The 18,040-nt window shown below is 42.5% G+C and overlaps 3 protein-coding genes and 1 long non-coding RNA gene across 4 annotated transcripts; 3 read left to right on the top strand and 1 right to left on the bottom strand.

The window, feature by feature from the left end:
- The first annotated feature begins 4,032 nt into the window (after window positions 1-4,032).
- LOC113587993 lies at window positions 4,033-4,636 on the top strand. Its single transcript, XR_003411811.2, has 3 exons — window positions 4,033-4,216; window positions 4,367-4,465; window positions 4,547-4,636. It is a non-coding gene; the product is annotated as an uncharacterized LOC113587993 (long non-coding RNA).
- A 1,045-nt stretch (window positions 4,637-5,681) lies between these two features.
- On the top strand, window positions 5,682-7,803 carry avpr2l (arginine vasopressin receptor 2, like). Its single transcript, XM_027027001.2, is given in 5 exon segments — window positions 5,682-5,686; window positions 5,817-6,612; window positions 6,614-6,725; window positions 7,006-7,213; window positions 7,700-7,803. Coding segments are annotated over 4 exon segments (993 nt in total). The 3' UTR covers window positions 7,086-7,213; window positions 7,700-7,803.
- Window positions 7,804-10,389: 2,586 nt separating this feature from the next.
- Window positions 10,390-13,917, bottom strand: LOC113588001 (THAP domain-containing protein 5-like). Its single transcript, XM_027027000.2, has 3 exons — window positions 13,730-13,917; window positions 13,165-13,351; window positions 10,390-12,588 (listed from the first exon to the last, which is right to left on the bottom strand). Exons 1-3 carry the CDS (start codon window positions 13,810-13,812, stop codon window positions 11,887-11,889), a joined length of 972 nt encoding a protein of 323 aa, XP_026882801.2. The 5' UTR covers window positions 13,813-13,917; the 3' UTR covers window positions 10,390-11,886.
- Window positions 13,918-13,994: 77 nt separating this feature from the next.
- Window positions 13,995-16,956, top strand: dnajb9b (DnaJ heat shock protein family (Hsp40) member B9b). The gene is made up of 3 exons (XM_027027002.2): window positions 13,995-14,092; window positions 14,327-14,557; window positions 14,745-16,956. Exons 2-3 carry the CDS (start codon window positions 14,341-14,343, stop codon window positions 15,143-15,145), a joined length of 618 nt encoding a protein of 205 aa, XP_026882803.1. The 5' UTR covers window positions 13,995-14,092; window positions 14,327-14,340; the 3' UTR covers window positions 15,146-16,956.
- Window positions 16,957-18,040: the final 1,084 nt, after the last annotated feature.

Here is an 18,040-nt window from a genome sequence, read left to right as displayed (position 1 = left end):
TTGGAAGGTTTCAAATATGCTATTCTTTTACAAGTAAGAGCAATTGTATTGAGACCACTTTTCCAAGGATGAAGAGGATGTTTGATATAGGCCTGCAATTGCTAAGCTCTGTGTGATTGAGGTTTGATTTCGTGATCAGAGGTTTAACTACCACAAGTTTATTTTTTTTTCATAGGTTTAACAACCCAAGGTATCACAGGGCGGACTGCAGAAAGAAGGCTGGGGAATTAAGAAGCTAGTCCACACAAATGTGCTGCACACCTCACTCAAACAAAACATAATGAGCACAATGTGGATAACACATCAACTACAACACAAAGAAAGCCTGGAAGCCACACCAATTCTAACCCACTAATTAGGAAGGAGACCAAGGCTTTAAAGGAGGAAGAGTTTCACAATTGGCATCGGACTGAACCCACAATATAGTTTCGCTTATAATAATGTAAACAAGAAGACAGATTACTCCAAAAGGAGAGAAAAAAAAGATACAGCTAGACAGGAAGAGTGCAGAAACAGAAGCAGCTCCCCATACAAAGTAAGATGTTGCAGTCACTGCTTCAAGGAGAACAGGTAACCTAGATACTACAAAACAAGTTAATACAAATCTAATTGCAGAAACAAGTATGCACTAAACATGCCTCTCCAATCATAAGCTCAAGAGTAAAACATATCAGAACTCAGCAGGTCAGCCATCAGTGTCAGAAAAAACAAACAAACGTTTGAATCACCTTCAAACAAAACATTCAAAAACAAGTCTTTACTTACATGCACATACTAAGAAAAGGCACCCTGCACAAACCTTGAAATGAAGAAGCTCGGGAAGAAGAGCACCGAGACTCATGCCGCAGAATTTGTAAGCGCCATGGGAAGAGGTTGTCTGGCACGATGTATGAGTTTTCTGAACTGAGACTTTACGGAGTGAGTGTGTTTTGCAGCGCGAGATGGTGCGTCTCCACTTCTCCTGCATCTACGTTTGAAATCTGTGCCACCGGCCTAGCTACGTACTACAGACACCTGAGAGAGTTACCACAGCAACTCAGGCAGGTAGGCTGGTGATGTCTGAACACACAAATCCAGTCTGATCGCTTGCGAATAACGACGCAGTCAATCGTCTGCAATCGGATCTCATAAGATCTGATTTGAGAAACAAATCTGATTTGCCTGAACTATGAATGTAAGCTTATATTCAGTACCTTTGGTAGTGGGTAGTATTTTTAAGATGCATGCATTGCATTTTGAGGATTTGAAAGGGTGACTCACCCAAAAAATGTGACCTCTTTGGATCTCTCAGCCTGGCATTATTACAAGTGTGCAGCACAATTTTCACTCTTTATAATTAATTCCACTACATTATTTGCTTTTGTGTTAAAAAAAACATTTTTATGAGCTGGTGAAATTACTAAAATTAATAATGTTATAATGTATCTCCATCGGCAACAGACCTCTTGTTCCTAATCCCAGAATAAGATTATGGGAAAGCGGCATGTATGAATTTGATCCGACAGAGGTGTGAAGAAGGCACGTTCAGCAAACACAAACGCTGCACACAGCGCTGCTGTTTAAAAGACCATTTCATGCCGCACGCTCTTCCAGCACCGACGAGCTCATAGCGTTCAGGGCTGGCAGGGTAGCTCAGTGGTTAAGGTACTGATGCCCTGACTGTGAGTTTGCTCCTCCTGTAGTTTATAAGATTCTAAATGGGTAATCCTCATTGTCAGAAGTAACAGTTTTGCGTGCCATCTACATTAGCCAAGACTGTCTTTCCGCTCCAGTGTACGTTCCAGTGTACGTTCTTATCTAAAATCTATTCAGAAACTGTCACAGAGTGCCAGGCACTCAGCCCAAGGGACACACCTCGCTACGCACACACACTTCGCACACACACACCGCATCTGCCCTGCTCCCAATCACCTGACTACGAATTACCTGTGTGTGTACCTTGTTTGCCGCGTTCCTTTCTCCTTTTTGTTTAAGCCCACAGGAAGGTACGTCCAGTGCTGCGCTTTTTCTCCTTATGGGGAATAAAGAAGCTCCAATTACACGCTTCCATCTTTCTCCTGCCCTGCTGCTGTCACGCTGGCCACCATGCAGCTTTGCTCTGTGCCTTTCTTTAAGCCATTGAAAGCTAGAAACTGTGGTCTATAAGAAGGACTGTATAGAATAATTATGTTTATTGTTGGAATTTTTCACAAGCAGTATTGGTTTCACCGGCCACATTCACTGTGGCTTGTACAGTAATAGCACAAAGACTCAGGGTAGTGGATTTAAGCGTTTTGTGCCAAAAACACAGGGAAAAATGCCAAAACCAAACAAGCAGTCTGGGTGAGGACACAAGTACCAGTAGAGTAGGCAAACAAATCCAACAATACTCAATCCACAGTGAAGAATAAAAATGGTTTATAAACGTCAAGGGGAAAAACAGTGAAACAAGTGCAGGAGACCGTGTTGGCTCTGGAACCACCCACCAACTGTACAGAAACACAACTTCCATCTTAGCTTTGGCTTCTCTTCAGTCCCTCCATGTCTTCCCTGCTGAAACACACCTGGGTCACCTTATAGCTCTCTGTAGCCTGATGTCCCATCATCTCCATATGCCTGGTCTCCATGCCAACCATGCAGGGATGGTGGAACTGAATTACTTCTGATCCAGAAGTGGTGCTTCATATATTAACATTTCATCCTTTGAATATCATGCGTTTGCCGCAGACGTCCCTGTAAGCTTCTAGGTCACATCATTGCCTATGACCTGTCTGATCCACTGGGAAACTTAATCTATGAGCCGGGCACCTTCCTGAGTCTCCCCTTCGTGAATATCTCATTTGCTCTGTTCCACTCCGTTCCGCTCTGTGTTTTTGCAACGCAGCCAACAATTTGTCTTCTCTCTCTCTACAAACTGCTGCTGAGACTTTCTTTCCTTTCAAATTCAAATTCAAATATATTTTTAGAATGCTTTTTACAACACGTGCTGTCGCCAAGCAGCTTTACATAAATCCTAAATTTTGAGATTCTGAGACCAGGTCCATAAAGAGCAAGTGAAGTTGGCACTGACAAAGATTAACATTGTGAGAATATGACGAAGAAATGGCTGACACTGGATGACAAACTAATGATTTCCCGCCTTGGGCATCACTGTTCCCATGGTGCTAAGTGCCATGTGGTTTTTGTTTTTGTTTTAGTTTTGTTTCTATGTCCACCCTTCTCTTGTATATCCCCGCCCTTCATTGGTCTATCCCTTGTGTTACCCCCCTTGACAAAGTAAATTGGTCATTGTTGTTGTAAGCTCCTCTGTGTAGTGTTGCAACAATTTCCTGTTGTTAACTTCCGTGTTTAATGCTAAAACATTCCTTGTATGTATATGTCCCATGCTTCTGTGTTTTGGCATTTCATGTTTCTCTAGGTTTTCATTTTTTAGTTAGGTTTATGTAAAGTAATCCGGTTTTCTTTCACTGATTCCTGGCTGCACAACCACGTACTGTGTTATGGTTCACAATTTTGCATCTGCCCACAATAAACATCACTCAGCTTTGCATCCTGCCTCACCTCATTCATCATTACATAATCCTTAAGAAATGACTGACAAATATCTGGCTCAGAGGTACTCGGATTATTCAGTGAGTACTGATCAGACGTTCTGTTAAGAGTAAACAATAAATACAGTAAACAATAAACACAGTTAACCTACGTGGCCCACTTTCTCCAGATGCCCTCCCACCCATCCCCTGGATGTGGAGCGGTGGTGTAGGTTTCGTTTCGACTATGAGGGGGGACACTGCTCACACCACCCAACCCAACACAGTAGTGTTGAGCAGGAATTACTGGGGGGAGGAGACCCTGTCAAATCTATGCCTGTGCTGTTGGGTGCTCAGCATGGCAGCATGAGAAGGAGAATGTGAAGGAAATAACTAAACACAGTTAACCTATGCTACTAAACACAGTTAACCTATGCTATGCTACCCACTTTCTTCCCTGTTCATATGATCTGTCAGTCATTTGACTCCCCTTGAGGAAGTCTCATCTTTCTACACCCAACTCACTAACATGTTAAGTTTCTCTTTCCTCAGATGAACCTCTATAGCTACTGAACTCCAGTAAACCAACAACCTATCCGCTGGACTGCATGCCGTTGAAGATGTCCATCGAAAATAGCTCCATAATATTGGGCCATGTGTCAAATCATAGGACTCTGGAATCAACTCTGGCTTCAAACTCTGCACAGGTACTGGCTCATGCACTCAAAAGAAACTGCCCCTGTGGCAGGCGCTAGTAATCGCCATGGTGTTAGATCAGAGAAGCTACCATAGGTCCTGTTATTTTAACCTCCTTGCAGCCTTCAACACATTCATCCTCTGTCTGTCTATCCTTGTAGAAATCATTGTCTCAACACAGTGAGTGGGGGTTTGTCTTCTTCCTGGGAGGACATTCAAATCAAATATGCAGGAACCGTCTCATGAGGAATGAGGTTTGAGTAGGTCTGCTGTAGGCTGATGAACTTGTGAAAGGCAACAGTGAAAAAGCTGATCCAATTAAGGATGTTTTTAAATTCCAGGTTGGATGTTTTCCTTGCCCCAGAATTGTGGTTTCTTATTCCAGTCCTTGGGGTACACAACACACTGCACACATTAATGTGTTCCATATAATACAGCAATAAAATGTTTATTAACTTGGAAAAGAGCTTTGCCCGTTTGTTTGGGATAATTGTCAGACACTGAATTGCAGTGGAAACATGGTTGGCTTCTAAAGTTCTGAAGTACATGAACAGAGACTACATTTTGTCACGTTGCGCCAGGCACCCCTCCCCCCCCCTCTCTCTCTCTCTCACACACACACACACACACACACACACACACACCGAACCTGCCCCGCTCCAAATCACCTTTTTTTGGTCTCTTTTGTTTCTCCCTATTTAAAGACCACAGGAACACACGTCCAGTGCTGCGCATTCTTCCTTGAGTGGAAGCGCTACTCTGCTGCGTTTGGACACCCGGTTATTAAAGCCAGCGCTGGTGCCTTTTTTTTTATTAATCGGTTCGCCGCTGTGCTTGTTTGTATTTACGATGGAGAAACACACGATGGAGAAACACCGCTCCCTTCCTGTCTTTAAATTTTCATGTCGTCACGTTTTCTAGTTTTCCTGTTTTGTTAGTGGCGCTAAACTTTCTGGACCAGACATCGTTTGACTGACTAAATTGAATTCTCCCTCCGATGTTACCCAGTGATAACTAATTTCAGGACACTCCAAACTAATGACTACATGCTTTGTTTTTTCTAGTTTAGTCATGCTTTTTGAAGATGCTTTTGAAACGTGGACCTCAATAAAGAGTATACGGGTGTCAGAACTTTCACTGCATTTAGTTACGACAGTATATATAGCTTATTAGACAATAAGCCAACGAGATTTATTACATTAGCAACCAAGTGTCAGGTATTTCCAAAAGCAAGCAAAATCTGTAGAGTTTATAACAGACTTGTTGCTCAAGAAGGCTCACCAATGTGCAGAATCCCATGTATTAAATTGGGTGGTCCAATAATGGACTGAATTATTAATTGGCTGCATTACTGTGCTCTTTGTGTGTACTCTCCCAGTGGAGCATCCCAAAGAAATATATGTGCATGCTTTAAACGAAAAGTTCTTTTCAATCTCGGAGTCACACATTCAATTGTATTGTAGCGCCACTGAACATATGCAGTGAGAACATATGGTTGAAGTGTCCCTTTAAATAACCGGACCGTTTTGCGCAAAGACGCACTGCGTCTAACGCGTCGAAGCCGGCTGACTTGAAGTGGTAAGACATTGACAGGCATATTTAACGAGCAAGAAGACACACAGCAGCAACTGAGAGCGTCCGAGCGGCTAACAGAAGATGGGCGACGCGCAAAACTGCGGCCGCTGCAGTCCGGCCACTGGGCAGGAAGCAGTTTGATGCCGGGGACCAGTGGGAGTCAGAGGGACACTTTGCGCTCGTGAAAGCCGGCGTCCTCGGCTTGATTTTCGTGCTTGCGACGTTTAGTAATGTTTTATGCTGCGCGCGCCTCTGGAAGAGGCGCAGAAGGAACAGCCGAACGCAGCTGTTCCTGCTGCACCTGTGCTTCGCGGACCTGGTGGTCGCGTTTTTCCAGGTCTTGCCACAGGTCTCCATGGAGATAACGCAACGCTTCAGGGGCTCGGACATTGTCTGCAGATCTGTGAAGTATCTTCAGGTTTTTGGAATGTTCGCCTCGCCGTATATGATTGTAGCTATGACTATAGACCGTTACCGCGCGGTTTGCGCACCCATGGTGTCGTTTCTCACTGGGTCATTTCGGAGACACGTGGCGATAAGCGCGGTGTGGCTCATCTCTTTGGCATTTAGTGTCCCGCAGTTGTTCATCTTTTCCCTTCGAGAAGTGGAGACGAACGTTTACGATTGCTGGGCCACATTTATTGAACCTTGGGGAGGAAGAATATACATAACCTGGATCACGCTGGCTGTGTTTGTTCTTCCAGCAGTCATTTTACTGTATTGTCAGATCAATATATGCACAGGAATTTATTTTAACATGAAAAAGAAAGCGCTACAGGCTGTCACTAGTGATGGGCGTCATTGCTCCAAAGGAGTGTCAAGCGCAATGTTGAAAAACTGTCAAAATGACGTTCGTTTATTATTTGGTATATACGGTTTGCTGGAGCCCGTTTTTTGTTGTCCAGCTGTGGTCTGCCTGGAGTCCAAACAGTGCGCCAACCACCGGTAAGTCGGGCGCAATCATTAACGTAACTTTATATGCACAATTTTGTGTCGCTTAAAAAAAGTGCAGCATTACGCTACGATTACACGTTGTTTGTTTGTAAGCATGCGTGTTTACTTTAAAAGCGAAGACGAAGCTGCGTAATAATTTGTGTCCATAACAACAAATACACGAAACCCCACTTTCTGTGTAACTTAACACACCTATATCTAGTTTTTGTTACATTACTAACCTCCCAGTACAGATGTTTTACAGTGAACGCTACTGTCTGCACTCCTCCAGGGCCAGTGTTCGTGACCATTATGCTACTTGCCAGTCTCAACAGTTGCACAAACCCATGGATCTACCTGTATTACTGTTAAAGCGCTTTACCCGAGTACCACGAAGACGTGTGGGGGTCCTGAACAGAGAAACCACCGTAAGATTGAAGTGACCATCACCGTGACCCAAAACCTCACTCCCAAAACTTCAGAATGCTATATATCTTAATGTAAGAAGCACATGAAAACGTACATCACTGTATGTGTAAATGTACATCACTCTATGTGAAAATTTCAGTAATGTCTTAATGTGGGCGGCAATGGAACAAATGTCTTTGTTGGCTAATAGTCATTAGTGCTGAGCTGCGAAGTATCTGTATGACAATCTATCCTGAATAAAATTATGGATTAAGAAAGCTAGATAACCACACTCACCATGACCTCTGTGCATTGTGATCACCCAGTGGCCAAAGAAGCACTGTTGACAAATTGGCCAGATGGAATAGGTGCCAGATTCAGATTAATCATGACTCACCTCACATAGGTGAGCCTTTTATTTCAGTCCCACCCCTTATGCTCCCGAGGCCACAGAACAATCTGCAAACATACAGTAGCGTCACCTTCTAATACATCTTCTAACCTTTTAGTACAGTTAGAGATTATAGCTTGTTCGTTGCAATACAATTTGTATTAAACACCCTGTAACTCTTTTTCAGCTTTCGACCATGTGACCACGTGACCCATTATCAGCTTTCGACCACGTGACCACGTGACCTATTATCAGGGGAATGTTTTAGGGGTTGTGGACCACTCTCTCTGAAGTCACAGTGCCATGTGTAAACACTCTGTAACGGTACGCTCCCCTACCCTGGCATATGTGGTACGGCCCGCCAGGTGCTGTGGGGGTCGTTTTTATTGACTTTTTCTGTTGTGTGTCCCCTTATTTGTAACCCCCCCCCGTTAGCTTTCACCTGGACATTTTTTTTAATCATTGTTAACGTTTGTGTTTACTGTGTACAGCTATTCGTGCGTATGTTTCTGCGTTTATATCACGCTGCACTGTTAGTTACGTGTGAGTGCCATTGACGTTTATTTTATTTCTGTGTATCACCTCGTGTCAATAAATGTCTCTGCATCGCGAGAGCGTTCTGCATCCCGTTCCTTGCCCTGCGGCACTCGGGCGTCACACACTCCAGCATCATTTCTGTGACATTTCTGTGTCTGTATAACTGCTGTGTTCAGAATGGTCCACCACTCGAATAATGTCAACGTCAGTTTTATTTATATAGCACTTTTTACAACAGGCATTGTCACAAAGGATCTTTACAAATGTCTGAGTCCAATCCACCCAGTAAGCAATGAAAACGCAACAGTGACGAGGGAAAACTCCCCAAGAGCATGTGGAAGAAACCTCACGGGGAACCAAGACTCAAATAGGGTTCACATCCTCCTCTTGTTGACATCCAAAAGCTCAAGGTCAAAATAAGTAATAAGAGGGGGAAAATGCACTAGAAGTCTATTGTGGGGCTTCTAGGAGTCCTAGTCTGTATTTATTGACTCCAAGTCTCACTGAAACCTAACCGGTGCAGGAACAACTCTGGAACATTTGCCCAATATTCACCCCAATGCATTCCAGTCAACCTAGAGCCTTCCTGATGATCTGGGAAGTGCGGAGAACCAAGGAGGTAGAGAAACTGTGGGGGAAGTTTCTCAAGGGAAGGGATCCGAGGGAGCAAGGAGCCAGAGCAGAAGAGATGGGTCGAGGCCTTCAGCAGCATGGCATCAGGAGTAGATGTACCTCAGCAGAAAGAGAAGACAAACTGTAATATCTAGTCAGTGGTGATCCTGGGATCACAAACTATGACCAGAATAGGGCTGGAAACTGTGTATAGCACAGAGTATGGTTTGTATGGTCATAACAGAGTGGTAATGGTCTGTAATTATTCCTGTTTAAAATATACATGTAAGATATGAGCACCTAATAAAGTGATGAATTACATTTAGCTGACACTTTTATCCAAAGTGACTTACAATTATGAGTGAGTACAACTTGAGCAATTGAGGGTTAAGGGTCTTGCTCAGAGGCCCAACAGCGGCAAGTTGGCAGTGGTGGGGCTTCAACCAGCAACCTTCCGATTACAAGTAAAGTATTTTAACCACTGAGGACTTTTTTTCCACGTTTTCTTAAATTCCCTCAAGCAATCATTCCTTATTCAGATATATCCACTCTTTCTCAGCCCATCTTTGTTAGTACACATGGAATACATTCATCTCTTTGTGGGTATTAGACCCAAAGTATGTCACTCAAATATCAAAGCTATGGAATAGTTGGATGAGGTGTCCCCCTGGTTGATTGGGAGAGCTGTTTAGAGAAGACCCCTCAACCACCAAACAGGGGAACACGTGAGGGATGACATTTACACGTGTAAATGTTCAGCCATTCGGCGACTTATTACAGATGACCGCCTACATCTGACTTTGCCCATATTTTCACCCTTTTGTTTGGTCTGTTTTCCATGACCTTATGCTACCATAAATAGAAAGGAGCGAAGACTTATTGTGCCATTTCCCAAAGTTGTGTTGAACTGACTAGCACTTAACATACAATCCAAATAAGTCATTTGAGAACAGGGCCAAGGTTTCCACGGCAATTGTAAAGGGCGCTCCACAGCCCACAAAAACACCTACGTTTCAGGCCAGGTGGTATTAGAAACACCCGTAGATCTTTTATTTTGGCATGCATGATCCCCAATGGCACTGAAGGTTAGGGAATCTAATTTTTATAAATTACACAAGAATAAATTACTGACCTATCTTTTGCATATATAACCTTTCAGTTGAATAGTTACTAATTTTCAAGATGCATTTCCTTCATAGTTTTGCAATGACTTTAGCAGAAATACCTAGTTTGTAATTATTTTTAAATATTTAATCCCATTAAAATGTGTTTTGACCAAAATTAATTCGGAGATTTATGAGTGGATAGTTATATAAGACAAAATTTTGTTGAGTTGAATTTCTTGCTTTGATTTTTAAAAAGTAACTGCCCGGATTCATATTTGGAGATCAGTGAAAGTGTCAGACACAAATTATTGTTCAAATAACTTATGATGAACTCAAATATTTTAACCCAAATCTTGACTTTAAAATGGTAGTCGTCATTTTAAATAAATTTAAAAAAATACACAATACACTCAGAGCATTAAGGTGTGTTATATATGCAAGAACATACAGGTTGAAGGAGAGATTCGTAGAGAATCAGTTTAACTGCAGGGTTCTAGCAATGATACCAAAATAAAGGGAGTTATATGATCAAGCTGCAACCTTTATATGACGACATCACATTTATTATAATGTTCAGATCACATCTGACAAACATGACAAAAGGATAAAGATAAAACCCATATTAGCCAAAATAGTATATTTATTTTGATATAAATGATCAGTATCAAAGATGACAAAGTAATTCACTGATGGTAAAATGAAGATAAAGAAGAGACTAGCCAGAGGTGAGTTTAAAGCACAACAGTGCTGATGTGTTTAGTGTCTTGCGGGGTTTGGAGCTAAGGCAAAAGACTAAAACATCAAAAAACAATTATAAAAGCAGTGTGAAGCACATTGATAACTCACACAAACGTGAAGAGATGGTCTTATTGCACTGTGGATCATCCTTACATAATCGACTAACTTTCTGATTAATTATTAAACAATTCTTCACTTGGAGAAATACACACTCCTGGGGAAAAATGGGCCAAAAGCAAAATTGCATAAGCTATTAATGGGCTCAAAAGACATGTGCTAATTTGAATTTTGTATCAAAATATTAAAATATTTTTGTGATTTTACCTTTGTGTACAAGAAGACTATTTAAGTGAATGTTCATGTTTCCATCTCCACCCACAGCGGCTCACAGCAGTGATGACTCCCCCTTTGGCCCAGGAGTGCATGAGTGTATATCCTGCCTGGCCCCATGCATGTGTGTGGCCTATCCTGCAGTCTTACATAAACAGGATGCTCTTGACTGGATATATAAGTGCACCACTCTCAACCTAACAGTGACACACGTAAAACCCCAGTAACACTTTAGTGCCTGATAAGCTTGTACCAGCTTGACAGCCGTAACCATGCCACTGTCAATGACATCTGATGCTGACAACTGACCAGCGCCTAACAGAATATACCAAAGATTCCAAACCAACTCTCACAGACGCAGACAGAGGTGGGGAGTGGCGGGTAAACTGCACATGCCAACAAACGGGCAGCTGTCTGTAATCACAGCTGGTGAGTGTACGGAGGGGATACCATACCTTATGCTTATTCTGGCACCATGGTTACTAGTCAGTCTCAGCTTCCTCTTTCATGGACAACATTTCTTTAAGCTTATGACTATAGCTTCAAGCAAATTTTAAAAAAGGAAAAAAAAAAGAGAAATTATGGTTTTCACAGACATTAGGAACATAGAAGTTACTACACCACTTTTGTAAGATGTTTCAGCCATCCAACTGGAAACAAAAAGCAGACTATCAAGTGCAAGTCATTGATTTTCAGCATGACCTTGCCAGAGTCTATATGTTGTACTGGGAGCGTCACAGTGCCACCACGTGGTCACATTAGCACAACTAAGAACTTCATGAGAAAAAAAAAAAAAAGTACTGAAACTAGTTTAACAATAAAACAACACAATCCCATTAGATGGCAATTAGAAAATGAAAATTGCAATATTGATGAAATGTAAGGAAGTCACTGTGCAAGCAGCTAGACCTAATATCTCTCAACATGCTTTAAAAGCTCTGTTTACAGAGGAGGAACAACAATCCCAATAATGCAAGATTTTATATATAAACAAAATTTTCTTCTACATGTAAGAAAAATAAGCCCCAGTTGTTCTGAATGCTGAGCAGTGCTAGAGAAAGACAGAAGTGAAGTACTCCTCCAGCACTTTTTGCCTCTGCTGACACACGGCATTGCGCATCTTCAGATGTTCGATCTCCATCTCCACACATTTGATCTTGGCGAGTGTGCCCTCCTCCTGCTTGTCCAGGGCCAGGACCTTGGCATGGAGGCTTGTTATACGGCTCCACAGCTGCTCTTTGTCTGTGTCCTGGCGCGAGTAGGAGTGCTCGCACAGTGAGCTGGCCTCGCCGCCGCTGGGAAGCTCCACCTTCCTCTCAGGAGTTTTGGGTGTAACGCGTGCCTTCTCCTCATCCTCCAGTGCCAGGGGCGTGGTTGATGGGCTGCCCGTTGCTCGGGGCTCCTGCGGCTCCTCTCCGTGCCCTGCTAACAGTCCTGCGGTGTCGCAGCACAGAAAGGTCATCACAGAGCTGGGGTCCAATAGCTGCTGCTGATGTTCCTCACCATACATTTGTGCACAGGAATCAGTCAAGGGCACTCCATGGCTAGACAGGTCACCTCTGGAGGGACTCTCAGTAGACAACGTCTCTGAAAGCAGCCTATCCGCACTGGTGTGGACGGCAGGCATCCTCTCGCTGATCACAGCGGATACTGGACAATCCAATGGCTCATTTGTCAGTGCACTGAGCTGGACACCTGGATCAGGTGGTCTGTTCCTGGGTTTGTTTTTTTTCTTGCTGTGATTGGTTTCATTCTATGCAAAGAAATTCCATAAAAAAAGAACAAACTTTCATTATACTCATAATGAAAAAAAGATTTGAGGAATAACTCCATAATGGATGTAACCACAAGTAAACCCTCACCAGTGTTCTCAAAAGCACCTTTTAAAGAAATGGCCTACTCTGTGGTTCTCAATTCCAGTTGTAAAATGTCTAATTGCTGACCACATGTCTTTTTCATTGCTTTAAAACACCAACTTTAACTGGTAACTTAATAATCAACTCATGAGCAGTATTGTGTCTAACATGACCACTGAGTTCATACAGAAAGGAACTCCTCATCTGCCCACACTAAATTTATATCACATTTACATTTCTGGCATTTTAGTTGATGCTATTCCCAAAGCGACTTACAATTATGACTGAATACAACTTGAGCAATTGAGGCTTAAGGGCCTTGCTCAGGGGCCCAACACTGGCAACTTGACATTGCTAGGGCTTGAACTGGCAACCTTCTGAAAACAAGTCAAGCACCCTAACCACTGCCACACTACCATAGCTTTTAAGCCCAAATGTGTTCTGCGCAAAGTGACAGTCTCATGCTAACTTACATCACAAAGACAGGGAAATATAGTTGGAATAGCAGTGTGCTTCAGGTATCGGATTCCCCATCGCAGGTCAAAAGAGTCTTCTGTAAAATGTTCGCTGCACAGGTACTGGTGCCGACTGGGGGTCCACTCCCCACGTTTCATGTTGACAATCCATTTCTTGAGCCTGGTCTTATCTTGCAAGGGAAAACTGCATTGCCACAAAGAAGACAGCAAACTTGGGATCCAGCGCGAAATATATGTATATCTGCTTACCGTTACCTGGCTCACAGAACACTGAAACCACATCAGTTACATAGTCGCCTGCTGGTAAATACCCGTGTTACCTGTTTGGACAATTAGTATGGCTTAAGAAAACATATTAGCTCGCTATAAAACAAATTATTGTAAAGCAGCGAGATGCATGTAAGCATATTTTAATAGAAACGTGTAAAAATAATTGATACGTGCACTAGCATTAAACAGCGCCACGACTGCACATTTGTAGCTAGCTAAAACTAGCTTGCTAAAAGAGCTGCGCAGTACATAGCCTGTCGTGTTGTGGCTAAACCTCTACATGCTGACTTACGGATAAAAGCTTATTCTTTTGTTGTCTTTTGAAGGCATCCCACCTCTGTTATTACACAACTTAACAGCACAGTAACGTGGCATTCTAACTGAATGTTATTTTGAGTCGACAAACACCAGCAACGTCTTCCGGGTGTTTGGACAGGAACTGACGACAATACAGCGCCATGTGCTCAGGGCCTAAACCAATCAAAACGCAGCTAGTCACACATGGTAGGAATGGACCAATGACATTGCGAGTCGTGGTACAGAAGGTTTCGCAGTGTCATACATAGAGCGTTGTTGTCACCGAAACAGCGTCAGCTGTTCAACGGTCAACGAGCAGATGCACTTTTAGGTCGTTAGTGCTATTATAACTACTTTGGTAAGTTTTACGTTATTTAATTTACTTATTGGCTCCGTCGCGATTACAGTGTAGTTTCTGTTACTCCTTGTTTGTGATGTTATGAAGTACACGTCAAATCTGTTGAGAGATACACATCGAAAATGAATTGTTTCTGGTCTACACGTTCTTGTTCCCTATAAAAAAAAATCAGTTAATTCTTTAAAAGATGTTAATTTATATTTTAACCACTGCTTCCTTCCTTCCTGCTTGCAGGACTCCCTACAGCCATGGCAACGGCGCACTCCGCGTTAACCGTAGCTGTGTGCGTCCTGATGATCACAGAGCTCCTTCTTGCCGAGCAGGACTACTATGAAGTCCTGGGTGTGCCCAGAGACGCGTCTGAACGTCAGATCAAGAAAGCGTTCCACAAATTGGCTATGAAGTATCACCCAGACAAGAACAAGAAGCCAGACGCTGAGACAAAGTTCAGAGAAATTGCTGAGGGTGTGTGTCTCGCCCTGCCGGACCAAGCTAATATGCACAGCGCAGCTCGCAATGTTATTCTGAAGCTTTTGCATTCACTTCACTACGATGCCTTAAAGTGTTTTAGAGCCACTGGGGTGCTTGTTTTGCGTCGTTACGCATCACGTTACAGTAACAGCTTTTCCTTCGCCTCTTTCGGTTTCCTCAGCATACGAGACGCTGTCCGACGCCGAGCGGAGACGAGAGTACGATCAGTTGAAGACGTTCTCCCGAAGGAGAGCAGGACCGGACGACCAGTTCCGCCGGCCGTTCACCTTCGACTTTGAGGACATATTCCGAGACTTCGACGTTTTCGGCCGGCAGAAGACGCACTTCGAGAGCCATTTCCACGCACACGAGGAGGCGCACCGAAGGCACAGCCAGCACTTCCACACTTCCTTCGGCGGCGGCGACCTGTTCGAAGACGTGTTTGCAGACGGCTTCTCGTTTGACGGACAGGTGGGCGGAGCCGGGAGCAGCTTCCAGGGCTCTGCCAGGCAGCGGCAGCACTGCAGGACAGTCACGCAGCGCAGGGGAAACATGGTGACCACGTACACAGAGTGCTCCTGATCCCACACTGCGCTTGCAATGCTGGGGATGCATTGGTCCCGTGTTTTAACGTAGCGTCTAGCGATCGCTCAGGATTCACTGAGCCAGTGTTGGTAACGTTTGTCAGAGCTGCATACAGAGTAATGTAATATGCAGCAGTGGGCATTTTTTTGCAGAAGGGTCTAAGTAAAGGATATTTAATATAGCTGCGCTCATGATGGCTTTCTAAGGGAGACGTGGTTTTAGCGCTGTGGTTGGACGTTTCCAGTCACTGGGGTAAACAAACAGTGTTGATATATGTGCAAAAAGGTCTTGCTTTGCTAAAGCATCATGAATTAGAGCCCTTCTTTATAAGTGTTATCAAAAAGTGTAATACAATTTGTTTGACAGGGAAAAGGAAAAGTTTAATAATGCATTAATAAATAGGCCAGATAGGTTTTAAAGATAAACTTGGCTTCAGGCTGTTATTTAAATGCACACTGTCTCAAGATGTATCTCACCTAATGCAAAAATACCGTAAACAATTAAGGTGATCAGCAAGATTGTTTTGCCAAGATTCTCATGATGGTTGTCGTTTCATTTTTAGACAATCTCTTTTTAAAAGTATTACTGGGGCTTGAAGGCAGATGCTTAATGAATCCATGGTCTGTTTAGCCTTTTGGGTGGGAAAAAAAAATCAAGTTTGTCTCCATCAGTCAGAATGTACATATTTTTTTCAATTAGACTATTTCTTTTACAGGTTTTATTTGCTTAATCTCTTGTTGGATGTTGCACAATGTTTAAAAATGAGGAAGTTGTTTACAATGAGCTGCCTATTAATTGTTATTTCCTGTAACTTCTTTTCATCTATGCACAGTGGGGCCTCAGAGCAGCGCCTCATCTCGGCTAGGGCCATAGTAACTGAGTCAGGGGACAGGACTTACCATATTGGGTCACTTTTGCACCAAGTGTGGGTTTGTCCCATTCATTGGCAGCGGTGCCCATCTCCAGTCCTGAAGACCCAAAACAGTGCTGAGCTTAGTTCCAATGCACCTTATTTTGACCTTCAGATTCTACTGCAGATTAATTTAGCAGGTGCATTAGGACTAGAGCTAAACCCAGCCGGGCTGTAGAGCTTCAGGTTTGGGGTTGGCATAACAGAAGCCATCAGAGGAAGGACACTTGAGTCTATCATGTCTGTACTAAATCCCCAGCCCACTCAGCTTTGCCCTAGGGCTGAACCAGTCTCCACTGGGCTGGCTAAGCCACTCCCACTGTTTTTTTTACACCCATCATTCTTAAACAGGTGTTTTGGCTCTTAGACTAGGTGTACACCTCTAAAAATACAATAATGACCCTTGGTACTCCTTTTACTTCACAAGAGTGATAATTAAATGACCCCACAAGCTTTTGTGTCCCATGTACTGTATGCGTTTGGTGGGAACATAAATTAGTCCAACAGTTAGCCCTCCCATCAGTATGAGTGTGAGAGCGTTTGTGTGTGAGGGTGTGTTTTCCCCTAAAGAAAGTCAAAACCTTCCATTCATGTTAGCAGCTGCAGTTGTTTCCCAGGGTTGCTCTGAGCGCTCCTTCTCTATACCAGTCGTTACCTCTTGTCATAGCTTTGATGATGACGTGCAATATTTTAACGAGAACTTCATGTGTTTGTGTTTTTTTTTTTTATTTTTGCATGTGCCGTTTTAGAAACGGTTCTAAAATATAATTAAATAATTTATGATTGCACGAATGCCTTCCACCCCCCTAAGCTAAGGGTTCTTTGGGGTGTACTTATTTAAAGTTCTAGGGTTGTTTGTTTTTTGGTTGGTTCCATAAAATCTGCATTGTAAAATGTCTTCTGGTTGTATTGCTTTTGTTTTTGCAGCAAAGCAGGAGTTCAAGCAAATATGAATACCTTTATGCTTAATGGTCATATCTTACATTAATACTTACTGGTCCCCCCCCCCCCAAAAAAAACAACTTTTTATTATATATATATATATATATATATATATATATATATATATATATATATATATATATATATTTATATTTATATATATATATATATATATATATATATATATATATATATAAATATTACTAGGTGAGTAACAGCAGTGCACTGTAGTAAGTGATGTAGAGATATTCAACATTTTATTAAAGTACACAGAGAAACAGAAGGTTGCAGATAGAGGTCCTTCATCCGCTGTGCAAACAAAGTGCTTCTGAAGCGCATATATATATTAAAAGCTTTAATAGCCCATTGCCCATTTTTAAATGAAACTTCACAAGAGCTTCTACTGCCATGCGTTGAAATGTTTCTCTTTTGCTGCACAGTACCATGAACATACTGTGAATTGTCTGGACAGGAGGTTGTAAGGTTACCCTAAATATGTATGTTGCACACAGAAGCGAAAAGGAAGTCTGTCTTACTATTGTGGGGTTTCCATGAGTATTTTGAAAAATTAGATAAACTTCCACACTTGTTGCAGCTTCAGGTCACATAAAATAATTAGAATACGGAGTTTGCTTAGGTGAACCAGTAGAACATGGATGACAAGTGAAGTTCTAAAATTAGGTAACATTTAAACTAGTTCATTAATCATTCATATGATAGCTATTTCTGTCAATACATGAATTTTTAAAAATGGGGAAATACTAATATTTACAGTTCAAGGCCTGAGACATTCGCAACCTGAATTTTATCAGATAAGTCCCCTGAATGCTTGAGATTAAAGTTGTATATTGAAAATTAAGGATTAGCTAAGGGAAATTAAAACTGTAGTACTGAAACTGCCATATACTGTAACTCAAAAATGGCTGCAAGTCACACCACATCTTCTGTTAGGTTAGAAGAGTTCAAAAGGGGAAGACATTTTTGCTGCTATGGTAAACATAAACAAATAAGACATGCTCGGCATGGTGGCATGTGTGAAC

Source organism: Electrophorus electricus, chromosome 2, assembly GCF_013358815.1.
Source record: "Electrophorus electricus isolate fEleEle1 chromosome 2, fEleEle1.pri, whole genome shotgun sequence".
Lineage (NCBI taxonomy): Eukaryota > Metazoa > Chordata > Actinopteri > Gymnotiformes > Gymnotidae > Electrophorus > Electrophorus electricus.
The sequence above is the reverse complement of the archived record's forward strand: the minus strand, read 5'-3'. Positions and strand labels throughout refer to the sequence as shown.

What these genes read in the sequence shown, in the direction of transcription:
- dnajb9b (XM_027027002.2), top strand. Translation starts at nt 14,341, where the DNA reads ATGGCAACGGCGCACTCCGCGTTAACCGTAGCTGTGTGCGTCCTGATG. An exon ending in GTTCAGAGAAATTGCTGAGG is followed by an intron (nt 14,558 to 14,744) that starts GTGTGTGTCTCG and finishes CGGTTTCCTCAG; the next exon opens with CATACGAGACGCTGTCCGAC.
- LOC113588001 (XM_027027000.2), bottom strand. Translation starts at nt 13,812, where the DNA reads ATGCCACGTTACTGTGCTGTTAAGTTGTGTAATAACAGAGGTGGGATG. An exon ending in AAAAGAATAAGCTTTTATCC is followed by an intron (nt 13,352 to 13,729) that starts GTAAGTCAGCAT and finishes GTGGCAATGCAG; the next exon opens with TTTTCCCTTGCAAGATAAGA. An exon ending in TATTTCCCTGTCTTTGTGAT is followed by an intron (nt 12,589 to 13,164) that starts GTAAGTTAGCAT and finishes TTCTTTGCATAG; the next exon opens with AATGAAACCAATCACAGCAA.